Source organism: Hippoglossus hippoglossus, chromosome 2 (assembly GCF_009819705.1).
Source record: "Hippoglossus hippoglossus isolate fHipHip1 chromosome 2, fHipHip1.pri, whole genome shotgun sequence".
Taxonomy (NCBI): Eukaryota; Metazoa; Chordata; class Actinopteri; order Pleuronectiformes; family Pleuronectidae; genus Hippoglossus; species Hippoglossus hippoglossus.
Genome location: NC_047152.1, coordinates 3972881 through 3991329, shown reverse-complemented (window position 1 = coordinate 3991329; position 18449 = coordinate 3972881). Strand labels below are relative to the sequence as shown.

The window sequence follows — 18449 nt, the reverse complement described above, 5'->3', positions numbered from 1 at the left end:
TTAGAAGTGTGACACCTACTCTGAGAGAAATGAGGGCTCCCATTCAAGTTAAACTGAGGATTGAAATGATATAAAGTAAGTAGGCCAAGGGAACAGAGTGGTTTTAAGGATACAGAAAAGGCTCTTTAGGATGCAACAAATGGCCCAAACGCACAACTGAAGGGCCTCAGAGTAAGACACTGAATCACTACCTGCAGTAATGACTCCCAAAACAAACATGTAGCGAAAGGAAACTATTCCTCTCTCGCACTCTCCTCACGAGGGAAGGCTCGCTGGAAGGTGGCGTGCGATGCCATGTGAGTTTAGAGATGAGCGCCTCTGAGCAGCTTAAAGCTCGACTGCTGCCTGTACTGAGGGCAGCGAGGGGGTAAACCCTCACACCTCACAACACCTGGGGCCTGTACACACGGCCACACCACTTCGTGCCTTGACACACAAATACGTGTGGGCAAAGGCAAAAGGGGTTAGAGGTCAAATAACAGTTTCTGCAAGGTCTTGGGGGGGAAGCAAAATATCTCAAAAGGCAGTTAAATGAACAAACTTTGTCACGCGTTTCCTAAAATATTTCACTGTAAATTGGCAGCTTATAAAAAGAATGTCTCTATTTCTCCAGACTTCAATGGATTTCCTGGACTTTTGGTTTTTCTACTTGTAATTGTCCAGAACTTTTGCTTGTAAACATCCAGTGGCACCACTCACCTTACGTGTTCTTAATTGTTTGAGGGCGCTTTCAAAGCCACCTAGTTTGGCCCTTCAGTTCGGACTTTTGTACTGATTGCAGGAAGTTGAAACAACATTAAACAATAAAAGAAGAAAAAGAAAACGAGGCTGCTCACAGGATTGTTTGCAGTCTTTGCTACTTGCCGATATAATGTTTGAACGTCGAGGGTGTTCATGTGGTGCATTTGAACCTGTGTTTAGTTTTGCGCCTGAAGTTGGTCATACCGGTAGTAACACAATAATAATATTACTGTGGCAACGAGCCGCCGACAATACGTCATACACTGCCAGTCTCTCTAAATTAGTCCAACACAAACACACCTTAGAGCCAGTGTGTATGTGCCAGGCTGTCTCTGACTCTCTCTGATGAGGTAGCTGCCTTCGGCCTGACTCAGCGACTGGTCGGCCTCTTCTCTCGAGATCATCCCATGGTACCTGGACGCAAAGAGGAGTAAAATAATAGATTTGTTAAATTGCATGTGGGAAACACATTGTTGAATTGAAAGGGAAAAAAGGTGGCGATTTGGTTCAAAACCTTCATCAATGCCTGAAATGTCTCTGACAACTGATGCAACACAGACTAACACAGAGTAAACTTACTCTCTCCCATAGTATTTAGGCCGGTTGTCCACCTGCAGGGTGAAGAAGAATAAACAATGTCAAGAACTTCATAAGACCACATTTACATTCATCTGTAAAGAGAAAAAAGTCATTGACAAGTTGATATGCAAGAATTTATTGTTCTACACGGTGTTTAAATTATTTAGTGCCATAAAAACAAAATATAAAATATTTTATAGCCTAATGCAACAGCAGATCATTCATAAAATACTTGCATTCCAAAAATAACAACACTATAGTATGTGGAATGCCCCGGCCTCCCAGATTGTACACGTGTGCTCTTGCTGAACATGTCCCCCAGACTTTGGCACGTTTTCAACACTCGCATGTAAACCTCGCTTGGTGCCCAGCGTGCGTCCTTAGCTGGTGAGTGCGTGGGCGCAGAGAATATTGCACGAGTCAGTTGAAAATAAGCGGAACATTGTGTTGTTCTCGGCGAAATTGCTGCCGAGCCAATAAATCAACAAAGACACGGCAAAACGCGGTGAATATTAATTTGGACGCGCTGTGTGTGAAGCACGGGGGCAGTCCAGTTTAGCACAGGCGTGTCATAACACGCACATTGCTGGAAATGATCATTTTCAGCTTTTACTTTGAGCAAGAAATAATTATAACAAAATTAAGTCATGGTTTATGATCAGAGAGGAGGAATGCTGTGCCTGTGTCATCGCCCATGCACGTGCACCTCTGGACACCTACCAAAAACCACTGAGGCCTAATAGCCGTCACTAATACTCAGCAGATATCCCGCCGAGCTGGAAGGGAAATAACTCTTTGAGAGAAGAATGCACTCTGAGGCTCCCATTGCGAAGTGTATTTCACACGGAATGATGAAATGATTCGGTAAGGGGTGAAACGGTGAGAGTGGCAGAACGTGGAGGAGAACACACAAACTTTTATTTACTTTTGTCGATTGATTTAAGTAAATTAATGTTGATTTGGTACTTGAACATAACCCTAACCCATAAAGATCAGAAGTTATTCTGCATTTATTTACTTGATATCTCTCAAAGACTGAATAGTAATCATGGAGGATAATGTCAGCTCGCAACTAAAAGGCTGTAATTACTCGTGATTAAAAAAAACTGAGAAATAACCTCAGGTAATTTGCCTAAAAACTGAACATCCTGAATGATTTTAGGCACAGCTTGAAGCCAAAACAGTGGATGCTGATTTTTATTTCAATACCAAGCCATCATTAGAGATGTTATGATATGGATACAAGCACCGGAAATGCCTCAAATACCCCAGAAAATGCTGGGACCCAAGATCGCTCGGTTAAAGGACTCATTTGAGCCACGACTTCACCCGGACATGACACAAATTACAAAGTACCAGCCGCAGATAAGTGCTTATTGGTGCATCATTAATTCACATATGGCTGGACTCCCAGTAGACACCATGGGGCTGGTGGGAGCGGGGTTGAGGGTGGAAGGGCACTCTGACACTCCCGTCTGTCTGCCAGTCTGCTGCTTTTTAACTGGGTCAGCACCGACTACCTGACCAGGCCGGGGAATGAAACGCAACAGCTGTTCATTTAGCATCTGTACACGCACGCACACACGTACCCTTCAGGCCCAAAGAGTACTGTCTATAGGGATTAATACACACAAAAAAAGCAGACGCACAATCTCTAATCCCTATTGGTTTGCCCAAAACCTTGCTGCCACACACACACACACACACACACACACACACACACACACACACACACACACACACACACACACACACACACACACACACACACACACACACACACACACACACACACACACACACACACACGCACGCACACGCACGCACACGCGCACGCACGCACACACGCACGTCTGGTGGTTGCCTCTCCTGTGGGCAGACGTGCTGGTGCGTGGCATTTAGTGGCATCCCTTAGCACCTGAGTGCCCCTGGCGAGCATGCAGCCTCCCCTAACTACACTTATTCCACCGTATCCAAACACAGAGGTTTAAACACTGAATTGTGCTTTAACCTCAAAGTGCCGTTAAATCGCTTTTAATTATACAAAACCTACTTTAACCAACATAAAACAACGTGCTGTGTTAAACCTTTTAGATCATGTGCTGTGTTTAACATGTGCTACAGACGGTTTAACAGATGCTCTCCCTCACGACGACGGATTCCCCGGACTACAGCAAAAACGATCAGTCCCGCTGAAAGCCGACATCAGCAAATATAGTCTCGGGGGAGGCAGAATCACACATTAACTCACACAGCAACACACATACACAGAGACACACAAGTAATGTTCAGACTGCTTGAGGCTTTGATCCATACCAGTTTTTTTTTTGTTACGTTTTCAGGTTATCGTATTTACCCACAAAGATTGGAATTTGTTTAATCTATGTGAAGGTCTATCTATCGATCGATCCATTTTTTAACACTGTACACTAGGTACCACTATGTTTATTTGATGCATGACAATCTGTATTCTAAGATAGACAAGGCAGCTGTAGCTAAAGAGTTCAGGGGTTCGATCCCTGGCTCCTCTAGTCCACATGCCAAAGTGTCAGTGGGCAATACACTGAGCCCCCATATTTGCCGTCAGTTTGTAGATGGTGTGTGATATAAAAAGTGCATTATGAATGTGTGTGTGAATGGGTGTATGTAAGAGCGAATAACTTTTAGTGGCCAACAAGACATTTACCATTTACTAACCTGACCTGGTGGAGGCCGCTTGTAAAATCAGATGTCTGACTTAATAATAATAAACTCATAAAATAATAAACGATACCAGTGCAATACTACTTGGACCTGGGAATTAGGGAGTGTGTTCTCTTACCTCACAGGTGCAGGTGAGTCTGCGTGGGTGAGGCGCCTCCTGCTGGAGCTGGTACACTGAGGGAGGGACCACAGAGCAGCTCATCAGCAAAAAACCCAGGACAGTGAACGATAGCATGAATATCCCAAACGCATGATACTCACAAGGAAATAACAATAGAAGTTAATGTTTATAAATCGGGCTAATAACAAAAAACAATGTTCCACTGAAACTTACAGTAAGACTTCCACACCGGTGGCCGGTATTCGTCATGATCTGAGAGCAGAAAAAGGACAACAATGGATTAAACAGCTGCAAGGTTACTCAAACACAATTTCCTCTGCTTCTGCGCCCCCAAGTGGAGAAAACGTGATGGTGACCAGAGCTGATTTGATTGGAGGGGCTCAAGATTTACTCATCTCTTTACTTTCGATTTTAAATGCATGCAATAATATAAAGTTGCTGTTAAACCATTTGTTTTATACATTCAATCAAACCTACTCAAATGCTGGTTTGACGGAAGAGCTTTTAGAAAACCATAGAAAAAGCAGAAGTTACTTTTTAAAAATATATTCTTAAATAATTTTGTAGCTTCAGCAAAATAAATAAACATTAAATAAACTGATAAATATCTAAATTAGGTGATTACACAGCTAACACTGCATTTTCAGCTTACAGCACAGAAGACTTGAATTTTACTGCTAATACTTCAGTAAATAGGAAGTATTTTTTCCTCTTTACAGCATTTAAATTCTCTACTTTTTCTCCTGGGCTACATTAACCAACCCCAATATATATCACGGATGGAAGACGTATATAGATCCTAGTTACACCACATTATACGTATTATAAGTACATGTAGTATATGTTCAGTCAAATTAGAATGATTATCAGCTAAATGTACTCAAAGCATTAGAAATTGCTCACTATGTGGCAGAGGGAGACATTATTTATTTTATATTAATATATTTTGGTATCAGTGAAGCATTACTATATAAGCAGCTTGTAGCAGATCTCACCTACTTGTTATTGTGTCTAAAAAATTCAACGTTTTATTGCCACACAACTCAACTGTTTGGAATTTGCCTCAGTTTGCACACGAGGAGACAATAAATCGCAGCATAACACATAACAAGAAATGAAATATAACACATAACCCACTCCCTATAGAAGCATAACATGCATCTGTGGATGTAAAATACAGAATAAAGGGGGAATAAAGGGATTGGATGCTTCTGCAGTAAATGCTTTTTGAGGAAGCCTTACTTTTGATGACCCTAAGAAAAAAAGCTCAATATAATAAGAAGCATCTTCTTTTATGATCCGATTGTATGATTTTCAATGGAAATCCTTCAATTGCAAAGTTTCCAGTAAGTAAACAAGTGCAGAGACCAAGATTTGAGAAAGTTGCATGAAATGGAACTTTCAACGGTGGATCCACGTTGTGTTTTCTTGCCATGTAAACAGAAGGAATTCTAATAAAAGGAGAGTCGATCAGAGGACCAACACGTGAATCACCCGGTGAGCTGCTGCTTACCAAACACATTTAGGGCCATCTTGATTCTCTGGTGCGATGATGATGATGATGATGGACAACAATTAATCAGCAGATCCAAATCCCCAGTTTCCAAAAAAAAAAAAACGGAGAGCCTGCTTAGTTGAGATCTAGAAAGAGAAACACACACACACACACACACGTGCATCAATGAATAACCAGATGTTGTGGCTCGATCAACCAGTGGTGGTGACGAGGCTGGGCAGAAAAACGGCTGACTAACGCTTTTTAAACAACAAATGACCACAGGCACGAGCTAACGTTAGCGGAGCCGCGCGACGCTACTTCAGTTACCGGGCGTTTAAAAAAAAAATCCCCGAGAATGATAAAAAACCGTAGACGAAGGGATACCGTGGAGACAAACCTCCCCCACGGTCACACGAGGAAACGACACGGGGCGGAACGACCCGGTGGGTTTGTCCGTGTAACGGGGAGATGATAATAAGACGGAGTACTCACTCTCACATCCACTCTGCCCCGTGGTCGCCATCTTGCTGGGTCACGTGAGCAGTCTCGCCCTCGCTCTGTCTCGGGTAGCTATGGCAACGGACTTAATAGAGATAAGAATAAATACACACCGGTAATTACCGCGATACATAATGATAATGTTAACACGTTTTATTTGTACAGCAACTTAATACGGAAATGCATCTCAAAGTTCTTTACAATAAAATCAAAGAAATTAAACAAGATTAGAAATAAGAACACGTTAGCAATAAAATAACACACTTAGGATAAAAGTCTAAAACTAGCAAAAGATATAAAAAGCCCCATTATTATTTATTTTATATTGAAAGACTGGTTTCTACCCCGGAGTGAAGGCTGTGGTAAGAAATATATCAATATACATCAAACCTTTGTTATATTGATGAAACGTATTTCGCAGTAATTATTAGTATTCTTTTATCGCCCAGCCCTGATATAAAGAACTTTTTATTTAGTCGAATATAGTCGATTGACGTTGTGTTACGTCTTGGAGTCTGGCCATGAAGTCCTTGTTTATTCAGTGCACGCCTTATAGTTGCCACTGAAGCACTTGTACCAGCCTTCATCAGGTCATCCTGTAGGTGTCTTGCAGTCACACGGGGGTTTCTCTTAGTTGTTCTGACTAAGTTGCTAAGGGCCCTTGATGAAATGTTGGGCTTTCTTCCCCGGCCAGGCAGGTTTGCAGCTGTTCCATAAGCTTTAAACTTCCTTATAATGCTCCCAATGGTGTCTCTTGGAATATACATTTCTTGGGAAATCTTCTTAGACCCAAGGCCCTTCAGGTGTGAGGAAATAATCACCTCTCTCAGCTTTTGCAACTCACCTTGAATACCTTCATGGGTGGGGTTTATATATGCATCACAGCTGAAGCAATTGAAGGATCATTATATAGTTCCCAAAGGCTTAATTATGTTTCAACTCCACTTTAGGCCATGATAACTGTCAGACAGCTTTAAAAACCACAATATTATATAGGGGTTGAATAATTGTGACATGACTATCTTAACAAAATATACTGTTACACACAAATACTACATCATGCATTTTCTGTGTTGATTTTATGTATCGCTCAACTCATAAAGAAGTCATCCGAAGCAGAATCTTGCTCTTTGAAAAAACTTTAATTGATAAATCCTTAAAATCTTTGGGGGGTTGAATATTTCTGATTGCAACTGTATAAAAGAATACATGTAAATACCTCAGGACGCCATTTTCCGTTCGCTTAGTCGGAAGAGCGTGGCGCTAACAACGCAATGGTCGCAGCTGACAGATGCATTACTGCCACCTACTGGACAGGACTAGAAGGCGATATCTCTACTCCAGTACAGTTCAGAATGAAATACCCTCTACTGAACTACATGCATTTGACAGCTTTAGTTAGAAGTATTTTTTTACTTTTCTGGTACTATACATAGTATGAACTATTTGAGAATTCAGGCTAGATCAACAACAAATAAGAAACATTTTATGCTCAGTCAAACCAGTGGAAATGGTTGTTTAACCCATTGATTGTATATAAAGATGGACAACATGACAGCTCCACCAAAGGTGAAGCCAAAATGTCTCAAATGTCCCCTGGTGGCTGGCTGCAGTACAGGTCATAAACCCCGCCTCCTCCATGTTAGAGGATGGCACACGGGCCAAACCTAAAAGTCAGATTACACGTTTAGAGATAATTATTATAACACGGATGCATGATTTATTCCCAAGTGCTGATATTTGGTTTTAATTAGTTATTTGAAGCTATAAAACTGAGTGAAACATTATGATGGCAGCTTAGACCGACTAAGTGGATCATGAATAAATTCACTAAGAAGCATATAAATCTGAAACATTCACGTATATTGTGTTGGAGAACACATGGACATGTTTCATTGCTGCTTGTTAGGCTGTAGCAGACCATAATCAACACTGACATTAATATTAAACTACATGCAGCATTTTAGCCCAAGGCCTTTTATTTGGAGTTTGGCTGAACTCTGCAGGAGCTAGTGAATGTTTCCAAATATCTACTCCAATCCATTCATATTTTCTGCTGTATGCATTTATTAATCCGTGTGATGGCAGCACACTAGTGTGACAAAAATGTGCATATTCACATTACGGCTGCATTTACAACATTTAAAACGTATTATCTGAAGCATTAGTTACATTTAACACTGCATATAATGAGAGTTTAGCAAATAAACATCCTTTTGGGCTTGTTTTTGTTTAAATGTGAAATACACACATGCATTGTGTTATATGTTTTCATTCTTCAGCTGCTTTAAGTTGCCTGATGCCGCCTTCTAATAAACTACACAATACAAAAAACATATAAAATTAACTATGAATGTCTGCAGCTATTCCTGCACTGAAAAATCAACTCAAATGAATACAGTGTCTGTACTCCTACCTCTTAAAACAATGAAGAATAGCGTTACTATATCATGCAGACGATCATTTGAAGACGATACTGTCCTTCAGCCAGCGTGCATGCATAAAACTAACAGCCCGTTTCCCGTCTTGGTGAACTCTGTGTTCACTCTGCGAGCCTTATCTATTCAGCACTGGTCGTACCGGTATCCTGTCTTCAAAATAACTCAAAGTCCTCCCCGGGTAAGTGTCTGGCGGACTTGGACTTCTGACACTACTGCCTGCAACAGTGCTAAAGTACTGTTGCAGGCATTGTTGCTTCACTTGAGCATTTCTATTCTTGTGAGGCTTGATACTTACATCTCACCTTGGACTTTTCACTCATTTACTTCATAGTTTACTCGTATCTAAAATATCTAAACACTCAAATTTTTCATTTCTGGGCTACATTAACCAACTTTAATATATCAAGGATGGAAGATGTAGATATTTAGATCCACCACTGCAGGGGTGAAGTGTCTGCAGAGTCAGAGCAATGACTTTATCAGCAACAGTTGCACTTTGTTAATGTTGACTTTTTCGATTTGCATGCTGGATGTTTGAGTTTTAACCTTTTTTATGATGTTTAAAAGACTTTTTAACAGATGAGGATTCACTGATTCAGCTTTTTTCGCTCATGATACCAACATGTAAACTCAGGGCATCAGCTAATAGCTTTTCTTTGTTATCATGCCGCTGTGATCAAATCACATGATGTGTCTTGTGTGTTATTGGGGCCAATATCTTGATATACTATGCCAATTGAAAAATGTATTTTATGATCATATAGGGAATGTGCTGGAAGAAGAAATATTATCTGCATGGTATATCTTTTGATTGTGGTATGTAAAGGTAAACTGAAAATAATTCAAAAACGGCCAAAAATAGGCCAAGACTCAAAACAGACTTTCTAAATGAATGTTTTCACAGGTTTATTGAATTAAGAAATAATGAAATGGCAAAACAAAATTCATTAAACATTTTTTTTAATAGATATTAAATGCAAACATATTGACATTGACAAAGAAATACTAATATAAGGATATATTGGAAATCAATAAATACTGCTATAATGAAATACTGAAATAGTTAAATCAAGAAATGTTGAAATACTAATATTATGAAATATTGCAATCAAGAAAGAAAGAAATACTGAGATAAAAATGTCCATGTGGAGCTCATGGCATTTTAGTGCAGCAGTTGAAGCAGCTGCACCAGGCCTTTTTGACGCGCTTGAAAAACGTCCTGACGCGTCTTGATGCCGACTTTCTTCTGCTCTTAGTCACGACCTCTGAAAACCACAAAGAAATGTTGGATTAGTTCGACTGAAAAAATAAACACCGGGAGTCTGTCAGGGATTTAGACGTGTGACTAACCAGGCTGGACGGAAGCTGTTGTCTCCTCTTCATCCTCCAGATTAGATGACACATTGATTCCTGGAGTAGAAGGATACACCTCCTCGGAGGTCAGTGGTTCAGGCTGCTGAGGTACAGTCGGCTGGACAGGTGCTGCTGTGACCTCTTCATCCTCAAGGTCCAAAGATGTCGTCTTTGGAGGAGAAGGATACACCTCCTCGGAGGTCAGTGGTTCAGGCTGCTGAGGTACAGTCGGCTGGACAGGTGCTGCTGTGACCTCTTCATCCTCAAGGTCCAAAGATGTCGTCTTTGGAGGAGAAGGATACACCTCCTCGGTGGTCAGTGGTTCAGGCTGCTGAGGTACGTAGGGCTCCTCCATGGTGACAGTCATGTGTGGGCCGTCACCATGCTGCTCCACAGCGAGGAAAGGGTGCTTGAGCACTTGAGCAGGTGTGATCCTCTCATTCTTGTTGACTTTCAACATCTTTTTCAAGAGATCAATGAAGTGCTCCACCTCCTCCTCGTCCTCAGCTATGAGGCCTTGATACATGATCTGGAATGACAAAGCTCTGAATATGTCTAATGATCGGATCAAATGATGCAAATGCAGTCAAAGAGTAAGACTCCTGAGGAGTCTGTTGAAGACATTCTTGTATTAATATGACATAACAAACATTAACGTACCTCCTCAAGGGCACATGAAGAGTTGAAGCACTTCCTGTCGCTGTAGTGGAGCCCAGTCCGAGCATGCAATTCTTCTGAAGTCTACAAAAAGACAGAGTTTAAGGTAAATCATGGATGGATGGATGGAAGGATAGAATGATCGATGGATGCATACCTTCAGTCTCCATGTCCTACAGATATTGAAATACTGCATGCTGCGTGGTCCAGCGTCCAGTTGGTATATGGGCGGTTCACCCAACATGTTCACAATGTTTTTCATCTGGAAACGCACATATGATCTGATTTAAGAGCCGAGAAACAAATCCAGGACGCTGCAACTATCTGCATCTGTGAGGAAGATACTTACGATGTCGTACTTGTGTTTCCCAGGTAACAGGGGGCGGCCCAGAGCCATCTCTGCCACAGTCAATCCTACAGACCACATGTCAATAGGCTGCCTGTGACGGAGACCCAACATGACCTCTGGAGCCCTGATGGAGACAAAATAAACAACATTAAACTTCATGTATGAAAAGAAAACGACTAGTGACACAAAGATGCAGCATCTCTGCCATATGTTGTCTTCTCTGCGACTGCTGTGTGCCTTACCTGTATAACAGACTCTGTCCTCCTGAGCCTGGATGTATGTCAGGGCCTTGGCGAGCAAGTCCAAATTCAATCAACTTCACTTGTAGCGGTTTCTGCCACTTATCCAGCACCAGGATGTTCTCCGGTTTGATATCGCTGTGGACAATATCCAGGTCTTCCAGGCAGAGCAGTGCAGTCGCCAGCTGAAGAAACACAATTAATTATTATAATTTGTTATGAAGACAAAGTACATAGTATTTGCTTTGCATCAGATTTGAAATATACAGTGAAGTGACACTTTTACACTGAAAACTTCTGGGAGTGGAAAAGAGAAAATCCAACAAACCTGCTGCAGAACAGGCCGGATCTCAGAGATGGTCATAAACTTGACATCCTTCACGTATTCATCCAGAGTCACGTCCAGATTAGATGACACATTGATTCCTGGAGTAGAAGGATACACCTCCTCGGTGGTCAGTGGTTCAGGCTGCTGAGGTACAGTCGGCTGGACAGGTGCTGCTGTGACCTCTTCATCCTCAAGGTCCAAAGATGTCGTCTTTGGAGGAGAAGGACACACCTCCTCGGAGGTCAGGGGGTCAGGCTGCTGGGGTACGTAGGGCTCCTCCATGGTGACAGTCATGTGTGGGCCGTCACCGTGCTGCTCCACAGCGAGGAAAGGGTGCTTGAGCACTTGAGCAGGTGTGATCCTCTCATTCTTGTTGACGTTCAACATCTTTTTCAAGAGATCAATGAAGTGCTCCACCTCCTCCTCGTCCTCAGCTATGAGGCCTTGATACATGATCTGGAATGACAAAGCTCTGAATATGTCTAATGATCGGATCAAATGATGCAAATGCAGTCAAAGAATAAGACTCCTGAGGAGTCTGTTGAAGACATTCTTGTATTAATATGACATAACAAACATTAACGTACCTCCTCAAGGGTACATGAAGAGTTGAAGCACTTCCTGTCGCTGTAGTGGAGCCCAGTCCGAGCATGCAATTCTAATGAAGTCTACAAAAAGACAGAGTTTAGGGTAAATCATGGATGGATGGATGGATGGAAGGATAGAATGATCGATGGATGCATACCTTCAGTCTCCATGTCCCACAGATATTGAAATACTGCATGCTGCGTGGTCCAGCGTCCAGTTGGTCCGTGGGCGGTTCACCCAACGTTTTCACGATCTTTTTCATCTGGAAACGCACATATGATCTGATTTAAGAGCCGAGAAACAAATCCAGGACGCTGCAACTATTTGCATCTGTGAGGAAGATACTTACGATGTCGTACTCGTGTTTCCCAGGTAACAGGGGGCGGCCCAGAGCCATCTCTGCCACAGTCAATCCTACAGACCACATGTCAATAGGCTGCCTGTGACGGAGACCCAACATGACCTCTGGAGCCCTGATGGAGACAAAATAAACAACATTAAACTTCATGTATGAAAAGAAAACGACTAGTGACACAAAGCTGCAGCATCTCTGCCACATGTTGTCTTCTCTGCGACTGCTGTGTGCCTTACCTGTATAACAGACTCTGTCCCCCTGAGCCTGGATGTATGTCAGGGCCTTGGCAAGCAAGTCCAAAGTCAATCAACTTCACTTGTAGCGGTTTCTGCCACTTATCCAGCACCATGATGTTCTCCGGATTGATATCGCTGTGGACAATATCCAGGTCTTCCAGGCAGAGCAGTGCAGTCGCCAGCTGAAGAAACACAATTAATTATTATAGTTTGTTATGAAGACAAAGTACATAGTATTTGCTTCGCATCAGATTTGAAATATACAGTGAAGTGACACTTTTACACTGGAAACTTCTGGGAGTGGAAAAGAGAAAATCCAACAAACCTGCTGCAGAACAGGCCGGATCTCAGAGATGGTCATAAACTGGACATCCTTCAAGTATTCATCCAGAGTCACGTCCACAACCTCAAAGCTGGGACATGTGGGCTCATCGTGGACAATGATGTGGCTTCGATCTGCATCTGCAGCCTAGTCAACATTGAGGAAGCTTTGAGTAATGTGATGGGTCTAATTACAAAATATTTCTACATGCAAATTCTTGCTTCAGTTTTGATAAAGCAACAGTTTGTACCGCACCTCTTTCCGCGCATTCTCCTGGAAATAATCTGTGGTCATCTTGATGGCCACGTTTTCGTCAGTTTTAGTGTCCACACACTCCACGACCTTTCCAAACCTTCCCTTGCCGAAAAACTTCTCCACCCTGTCGCGGAAGGTTTTCTTGGGTTTCAGGGGCTTGTCTGTGGAGGACGAGATGAGATGGACACAACATGAAGTCACATGTTGATACATATATGATACATAGCAAAATACACATCCGTCAAAAACTTTAAGTCTATACCATATAATTAGTTTGTTTCATCAATAAAAATCTATTTTTGAATATAGGACAAGATGGTGAAGGTCTTCTGCACAATATAAGTTACCAACTACCAGCTGCTAACACATGCTAACACCTGATGTCAGCATCAAGTGTTTTAGTCTTGTTCTCAGCAATACAGGCCAAACTTGAGGTTACACTGAGGCTCAAGGTAAATCTGAAAAGGATTATCAATTAATAATAAATCCAATTCTTATTTTTTAACCATATAAAGTTAGTAATCATCTGTGTTTTTTAGATGCTAATTACTCAACTTACCTGACATATCAGTAAAGGAGCTGGACATCTTGAAACCAGAGGCCACAGTAATGGTGAAACACAACTGGAACAGAAAAATAAAGCTATCTGGAAGGTTTCAGTACAAAACCGATCTCGAAATACGAAGCACAAGCGAGCGCAGCAAAGCCAACAATCTCACTATGTGATTTGAGGGATTTTTGTGACTCATATATACATATATGATAAAAGGATCAAAGGAAGGGAACATTCTAGGACTTCCCTTCCTTTGATCCTTTTATCACAATTGGTACACTTCAAAGTCTTCAAAGTCATGGTTGTTTGTAGGTGCCTATGATCCTGAGAGAGAGAGAGAGAGAGAGAGAGAGAGAGAGAGAGAGAGAGAGAAACAAACTACACAAAGTTAGTGACATATAGAAATGGGACAATATGTATAAGAATATGAACATGGCCCAGAGGCAAAATTCCCAGCATGCACTGAGTTCCCCCAGGAGTCCTGGCCTATAGCAGCTTAATCAAACAGGAACATTTAAAGTCTAACCTTAAATACAAGAGAGACCATATTTTCGCCACTCATATCATGAACATATTTAGTTGTAGGTTTTCACAGGTTTATTGAATTAAGAAATAATGAAATGGCAAAACAAAATTCATTAAACATTTTTTTTTAATAGACATTAAATGCAAACATATTGACATTGACTGACTGACTGACTGAGACCCCATCAGGGCAGAACGCATCAGCTGACGACAGCCCCATGAAACCAAGATGCTACACACACTAGGATGTGATTGTTCGTTTGCTGTCACAAGTGTTGATGGGAGGAAATATAAAGGTGTACTGCTGCTGAAAGAGGAAAAATAACAGGAAAAGAAAGAAGTGCGAATAAACGCATGCAAAGAGAACCTGCAGCTGCAGGCGGACATTCTCTGTATCCCCGTTGGTAAGGTTTCTTTTTATCTGCTCCTTGATTCTCACCTGAGCCACAAATGGTTCCAGTCCACCCATGGGGAGGATCGACGACGCATCTCAGAGGAGACATGACACTAATGTCTTTTACCACTCGAACACAACCCGTTGCTGGAAATGTACACCCCAGAATCAATAAACTTATTTTAAACGTGAAGGTAAATCTGAAAAAAACAACCATCTGTTTATCAGAGACTTTCTTCTTTGTGATTTGTTATTTAACCTTGTGTGTATCATTAATAATAAAGGCAGGGAGAGCAATGATCAAACTGGTTCCTTGTCTGACAGGTCACCCTGATCCTGTGTTTATCTGATGGAACATCATGTGTTGTGTATTGCTGAGCACGAGCAAGTCAGACATGTTTATAAAATAGAGCTCTTGATCACTATAGCATCAAATTGTTATGACTGCGCTCTACTAATACATTCCAGTCAGTGTAGCAGACATGTTGAACAAGAACAAGTTTTATTTGTAAAGATTCCCAATTCTTAAAGTGCAAATATTTAGTCCAGTTTGTACAAAATGACCTCTAAATATGTCCAGACTAAAAAAGTGCTAACAAACGCTCTTCGCTCTTCGTGCTGGACCAACACTTCCAACCTCCATTCCAGAGGGACAAATTAGAAATGACTAATGGGACTTTAGATCTGTTTATTTTTTTTGCAGGAGTGTGCATGCAGTGTTTTTGTTTGTACAATATTGCTACGGAATGATTTGAGCTTATTTATGTATAAAGTGTACTGATAGTTCAAATTGTTGTAATCTTTCCAAACTGGTAGTCATTCACATTATCTCCCAGCTGTGATCTTGTGGGAGCTGTGTACATGTATATAATTTCTAACAGTTGGGATTTAGCGAAAGGACTTGTGTTCACACTATGATTCCATCAATTAAATAAGGAATGTTTTGGGGAGTTTCCCAGGAGCCCAACAATCTGCAAACATTCTTAAAGGATGAAGGAAGTTAATTTATTTATTATGATGTCATCCCAGGTAGCTTGATTTGAGGTCACGATTGAAACTGGCAAAAGATATTGCCACTGAACTGTAAATATGCATCCACTCTTGATGAAGCAGGTTTATTGGAATAAGAGTTGACTTGATATTTTTAGTGTTACGAAACCATTGGAAGGTCTCACTTTATTCTGCCGTGCTGTACAGTCCAGGTTTGAAGAATTAACCTGGAAGTAGTAGAGAGTAAATTAATTTCTGTCTTTACTCTGTTGCCCAACATGTGTCATGTTTGACTAGTGTGTGGATTCGAAATGAAAATAAAAGCAGTGCTTCCAATTGAACGGGTTTATTTTTTAATTCAATGAGTACGACGGTAATTGGTGTAAAGGCTTATAGGGCACTTTTTGGATCTAAATGTGTTTTAAACTGACCACATGCATGAAAGCAGTGTACAATCCTGTTCAGGTTCCAAATGTCCGGAAGATTAGCAAAGGGGAACTAGTGCGCGATGGGCGTTAGTCGGATGTGTGATTGTTTTACAATAAAGAAACTATTTTATTCGGAATGTAAGCTGATAGTGTGGGAGAATAAGTTGCATCAAAAATAAATTAGTTTTTTGGTGATTACTTGTATTTCCCCCCAAAATATCCAAACTATACAATCAGATCTAAATGTCGCTAATATTGACATGTGTTTAAATTTTGTCCAAATATATCTTAGCTGTTTATTTACAAGAGAAAGATCAAATTACTTGTCATGGGCTGCATTTGGAGAAAAGGCAAGAACAACGAACCTTTTTTCTTTAAGGGGAAAACCCCAACAAGTAGGAAGCGTTGGGAAGGGAGTGGTTCATACCAACAGCAATGTCACGTTAAGTACAACACATCTGCGGGATAAGGAACCAGTTAGTCAACAAAAGTATTATAGATGTATATGTTTACGAGACAGTCTTTAGTTTATATGGTACTTTGAAAGGATTTGGGCATTCAAGTGAGTTTATTTAAATGTAATCCCACTCATTTGCATCAGCATTCAATTTAATGGGTCAATGCTTTTATTTTGAAACCGCCTCACACTCACCTGGGTGACATGTCAACCAGGAAGCTGCGTGAGACATTTTATGCGTTTGTTGTTCCTCATTTCTGATCTGGGCCTCGTCGAGCAGAAAGGTGGGACGGGGTCATCGCACTTTACTCTTCACTGCCGAGTGTGTTTGCACTGCAGGTTTTTGTGGGAGAAGAGAAAGTGGCGGTGCAGGAAGTCAACAAATGACTCCTTGAACATGCTGGATCCAGGAGCGAGTGAGACCACAGGCCTCAGCCACATTTATGAAGGTGAGTTACTGCACAGGACACTGTTTTCACGATAAGGGGGGGGGGGGGGACAAGGAAGTTCACCGATATACATTTGTCTTGAACACTTGAATGCACGACCAAGTGCTTCTATGTCATTCTAAATCATTGGTCTTTGAAATTACTAGCGGGAGAGCCTGTAACTTTACTAATAATTATCTTGTGGATGGAATGGTTAATTCTTGTTCTCCTAAATACAATATAGTTGTACTGCTCCAAAGTTTGAATGACCTCACCCCAGGTCAAAAGGAGTTTCACATCTTTCTGATTTGAAGTAGTACTTTATTCTTAAGCCTGAAAAGTGCCATATAAATAACACGTAGTACGTACAATCACATAAGACAACGACGTTAACTGAACTATTAATAATCACACGTTTAATGCAGTCAACACCATCAGTGTACAGAATGCGCTTTTCGTTGGGGGCGGGGTAACTAAATACATTACTTACTAGCTGTCCATACACAAAAGTTCTAATTGTTTCGCTGACACTTGCTATTTTATTCTGCTGCCTGGGTAAAGCAATCGGTAATAACAAGCCCCCGTTTACTTGTTTGTTTTGGCAAAGTACAAGGATTCATCCAGGCAAGCGTGCAGAGGAACAACACGGTGAAAGAGCTGCTAATGATGAAACGCCAGGTTGGTGACAAAGTTTAATCTTGAGTTAATGCGGACATGAGGAAGAAGCTCACTTGACAGAACGTAGTAGGGTGTTTGTAACCAAATGATTGTCTTTCAGAAGTGGAACTGCTCAGACGAGGACAACCACATGGAGCAGAATTTTAAATTTGCAGAACCTGAACCCTTTGCCAGCGACACGAGTCCTTACCAGTTGGGCCTTCACGTACCAGTAAACCAAAACACCCCCCCTCATTTCCCTCCTGCTTATCCTGGAAGCATTCACCTCAAGCCGCAGCACACGCAGATTCCGCCTTTGTGGGGAAACGTGGCTCCGACCGTCGAGAACAAACTGTCTCTGTTTCACTGGCAAATCCAGCAAGCGGCACATAAAGCTGGAGACGTTCCCCCCGAGCTGCTCAACTGGCAAGATGCAGACGGGGACACGTACGTACGAGTTGGTAAAGTCGACAGCGCAGCATTGACATAATTTGCATGCAGTGGTACTGACGTTTTCCTTTCCCGACTGTCAGGTATCTTCACATTGCTGTGGCGCAAGGGAGACGAGCTCTGGCTTACGTGCTTGCTGGGAGAATGGCCAAACTTGGCTCTTTGGACTTGAAGGAGCACAACGGCCAGGTATGCACACTCTCAGTTTGCGTCCATCTGACTTGTAGTGGAAAAATAACTAAGTGTGGTTGAAACCTATTTTGTAGTTGAAAAGTAAGTTTTTGCAGAACTGTCTTAATACTTT

At 41.5% G+C, this 18449-nt stretch overlaps 2 protein-coding genes and 1 long non-coding RNA gene across 3 annotated transcripts in view; 2 read left to right on the top strand and 1 right to left on the bottom strand.

Annotated features, from left to right (window-relative positions):
• Nucleotides 1-6226, bottom strand: part of LOC117775877 (N-chimaerin-like) — a 15896-nt gene extending 9670 nt beyond the window's left edge. The window contains exons 1-6 of the mRNA XM_034609427.1: nt 6135-6226; nt 5658-5785; nt 4358-4396; nt 4142-4197; nt 1321-1352; nt 1042-1155 (exon numbers count right to left, since the gene is read on the bottom strand). Of these exons, the coding sequence (XP_034465318.1) occupies nt 1042-1155; nt 1321-1352; nt 4142-4197; nt 4358-4396; nt 5658-5676 (260 nt within the window). The 5' untranslated portion in view covers nt 5677-5785; nt 6135-6226. The remainder of the gene's footprint in view (nt 1-1041; nt 1156-1320; nt 1353-4141; nt 4198-4357; nt 4397-5657; nt 5786-6134) is intronic.
• Nucleotides 1-18449, top strand: part of LOC117775892 — a 23571-nt gene that overhangs the window by 309 nt on the left and 4813 nt on the right. The window contains exons 2-3 of the long non-coding RNA XR_004616351.1: nt 10089-10098; nt 15125-15132. This is a non-coding gene — a long non-coding RNA (uncharacterized LOC117775892). The remainder of the gene's footprint in view (nt 1-10088; nt 10099-15124; nt 15133-18449) is intronic.
• LOC117775868 (NF-kappa-B inhibitor zeta-like) overlaps nt 16813-18449 on the top strand; it is a 20511-nt gene continuing 18874 nt past the window's right edge. Inside the window, exons 1-4 of the mRNA XM_034609414.1 lie at nt 16813-17059; nt 17646-17716; nt 17817-18142; nt 18229-18334. Coding sequence (XP_034465305.1) covers nt 16846-17059; nt 17646-17716; nt 17817-18142; nt 18229-18334 — 717 coding nt within the window. The 5' untranslated portion in view covers nt 16813-16845. The remainder of the gene's footprint in view (nt 17060-17645; nt 17717-17816; nt 18143-18228; nt 18335-18449) is intronic.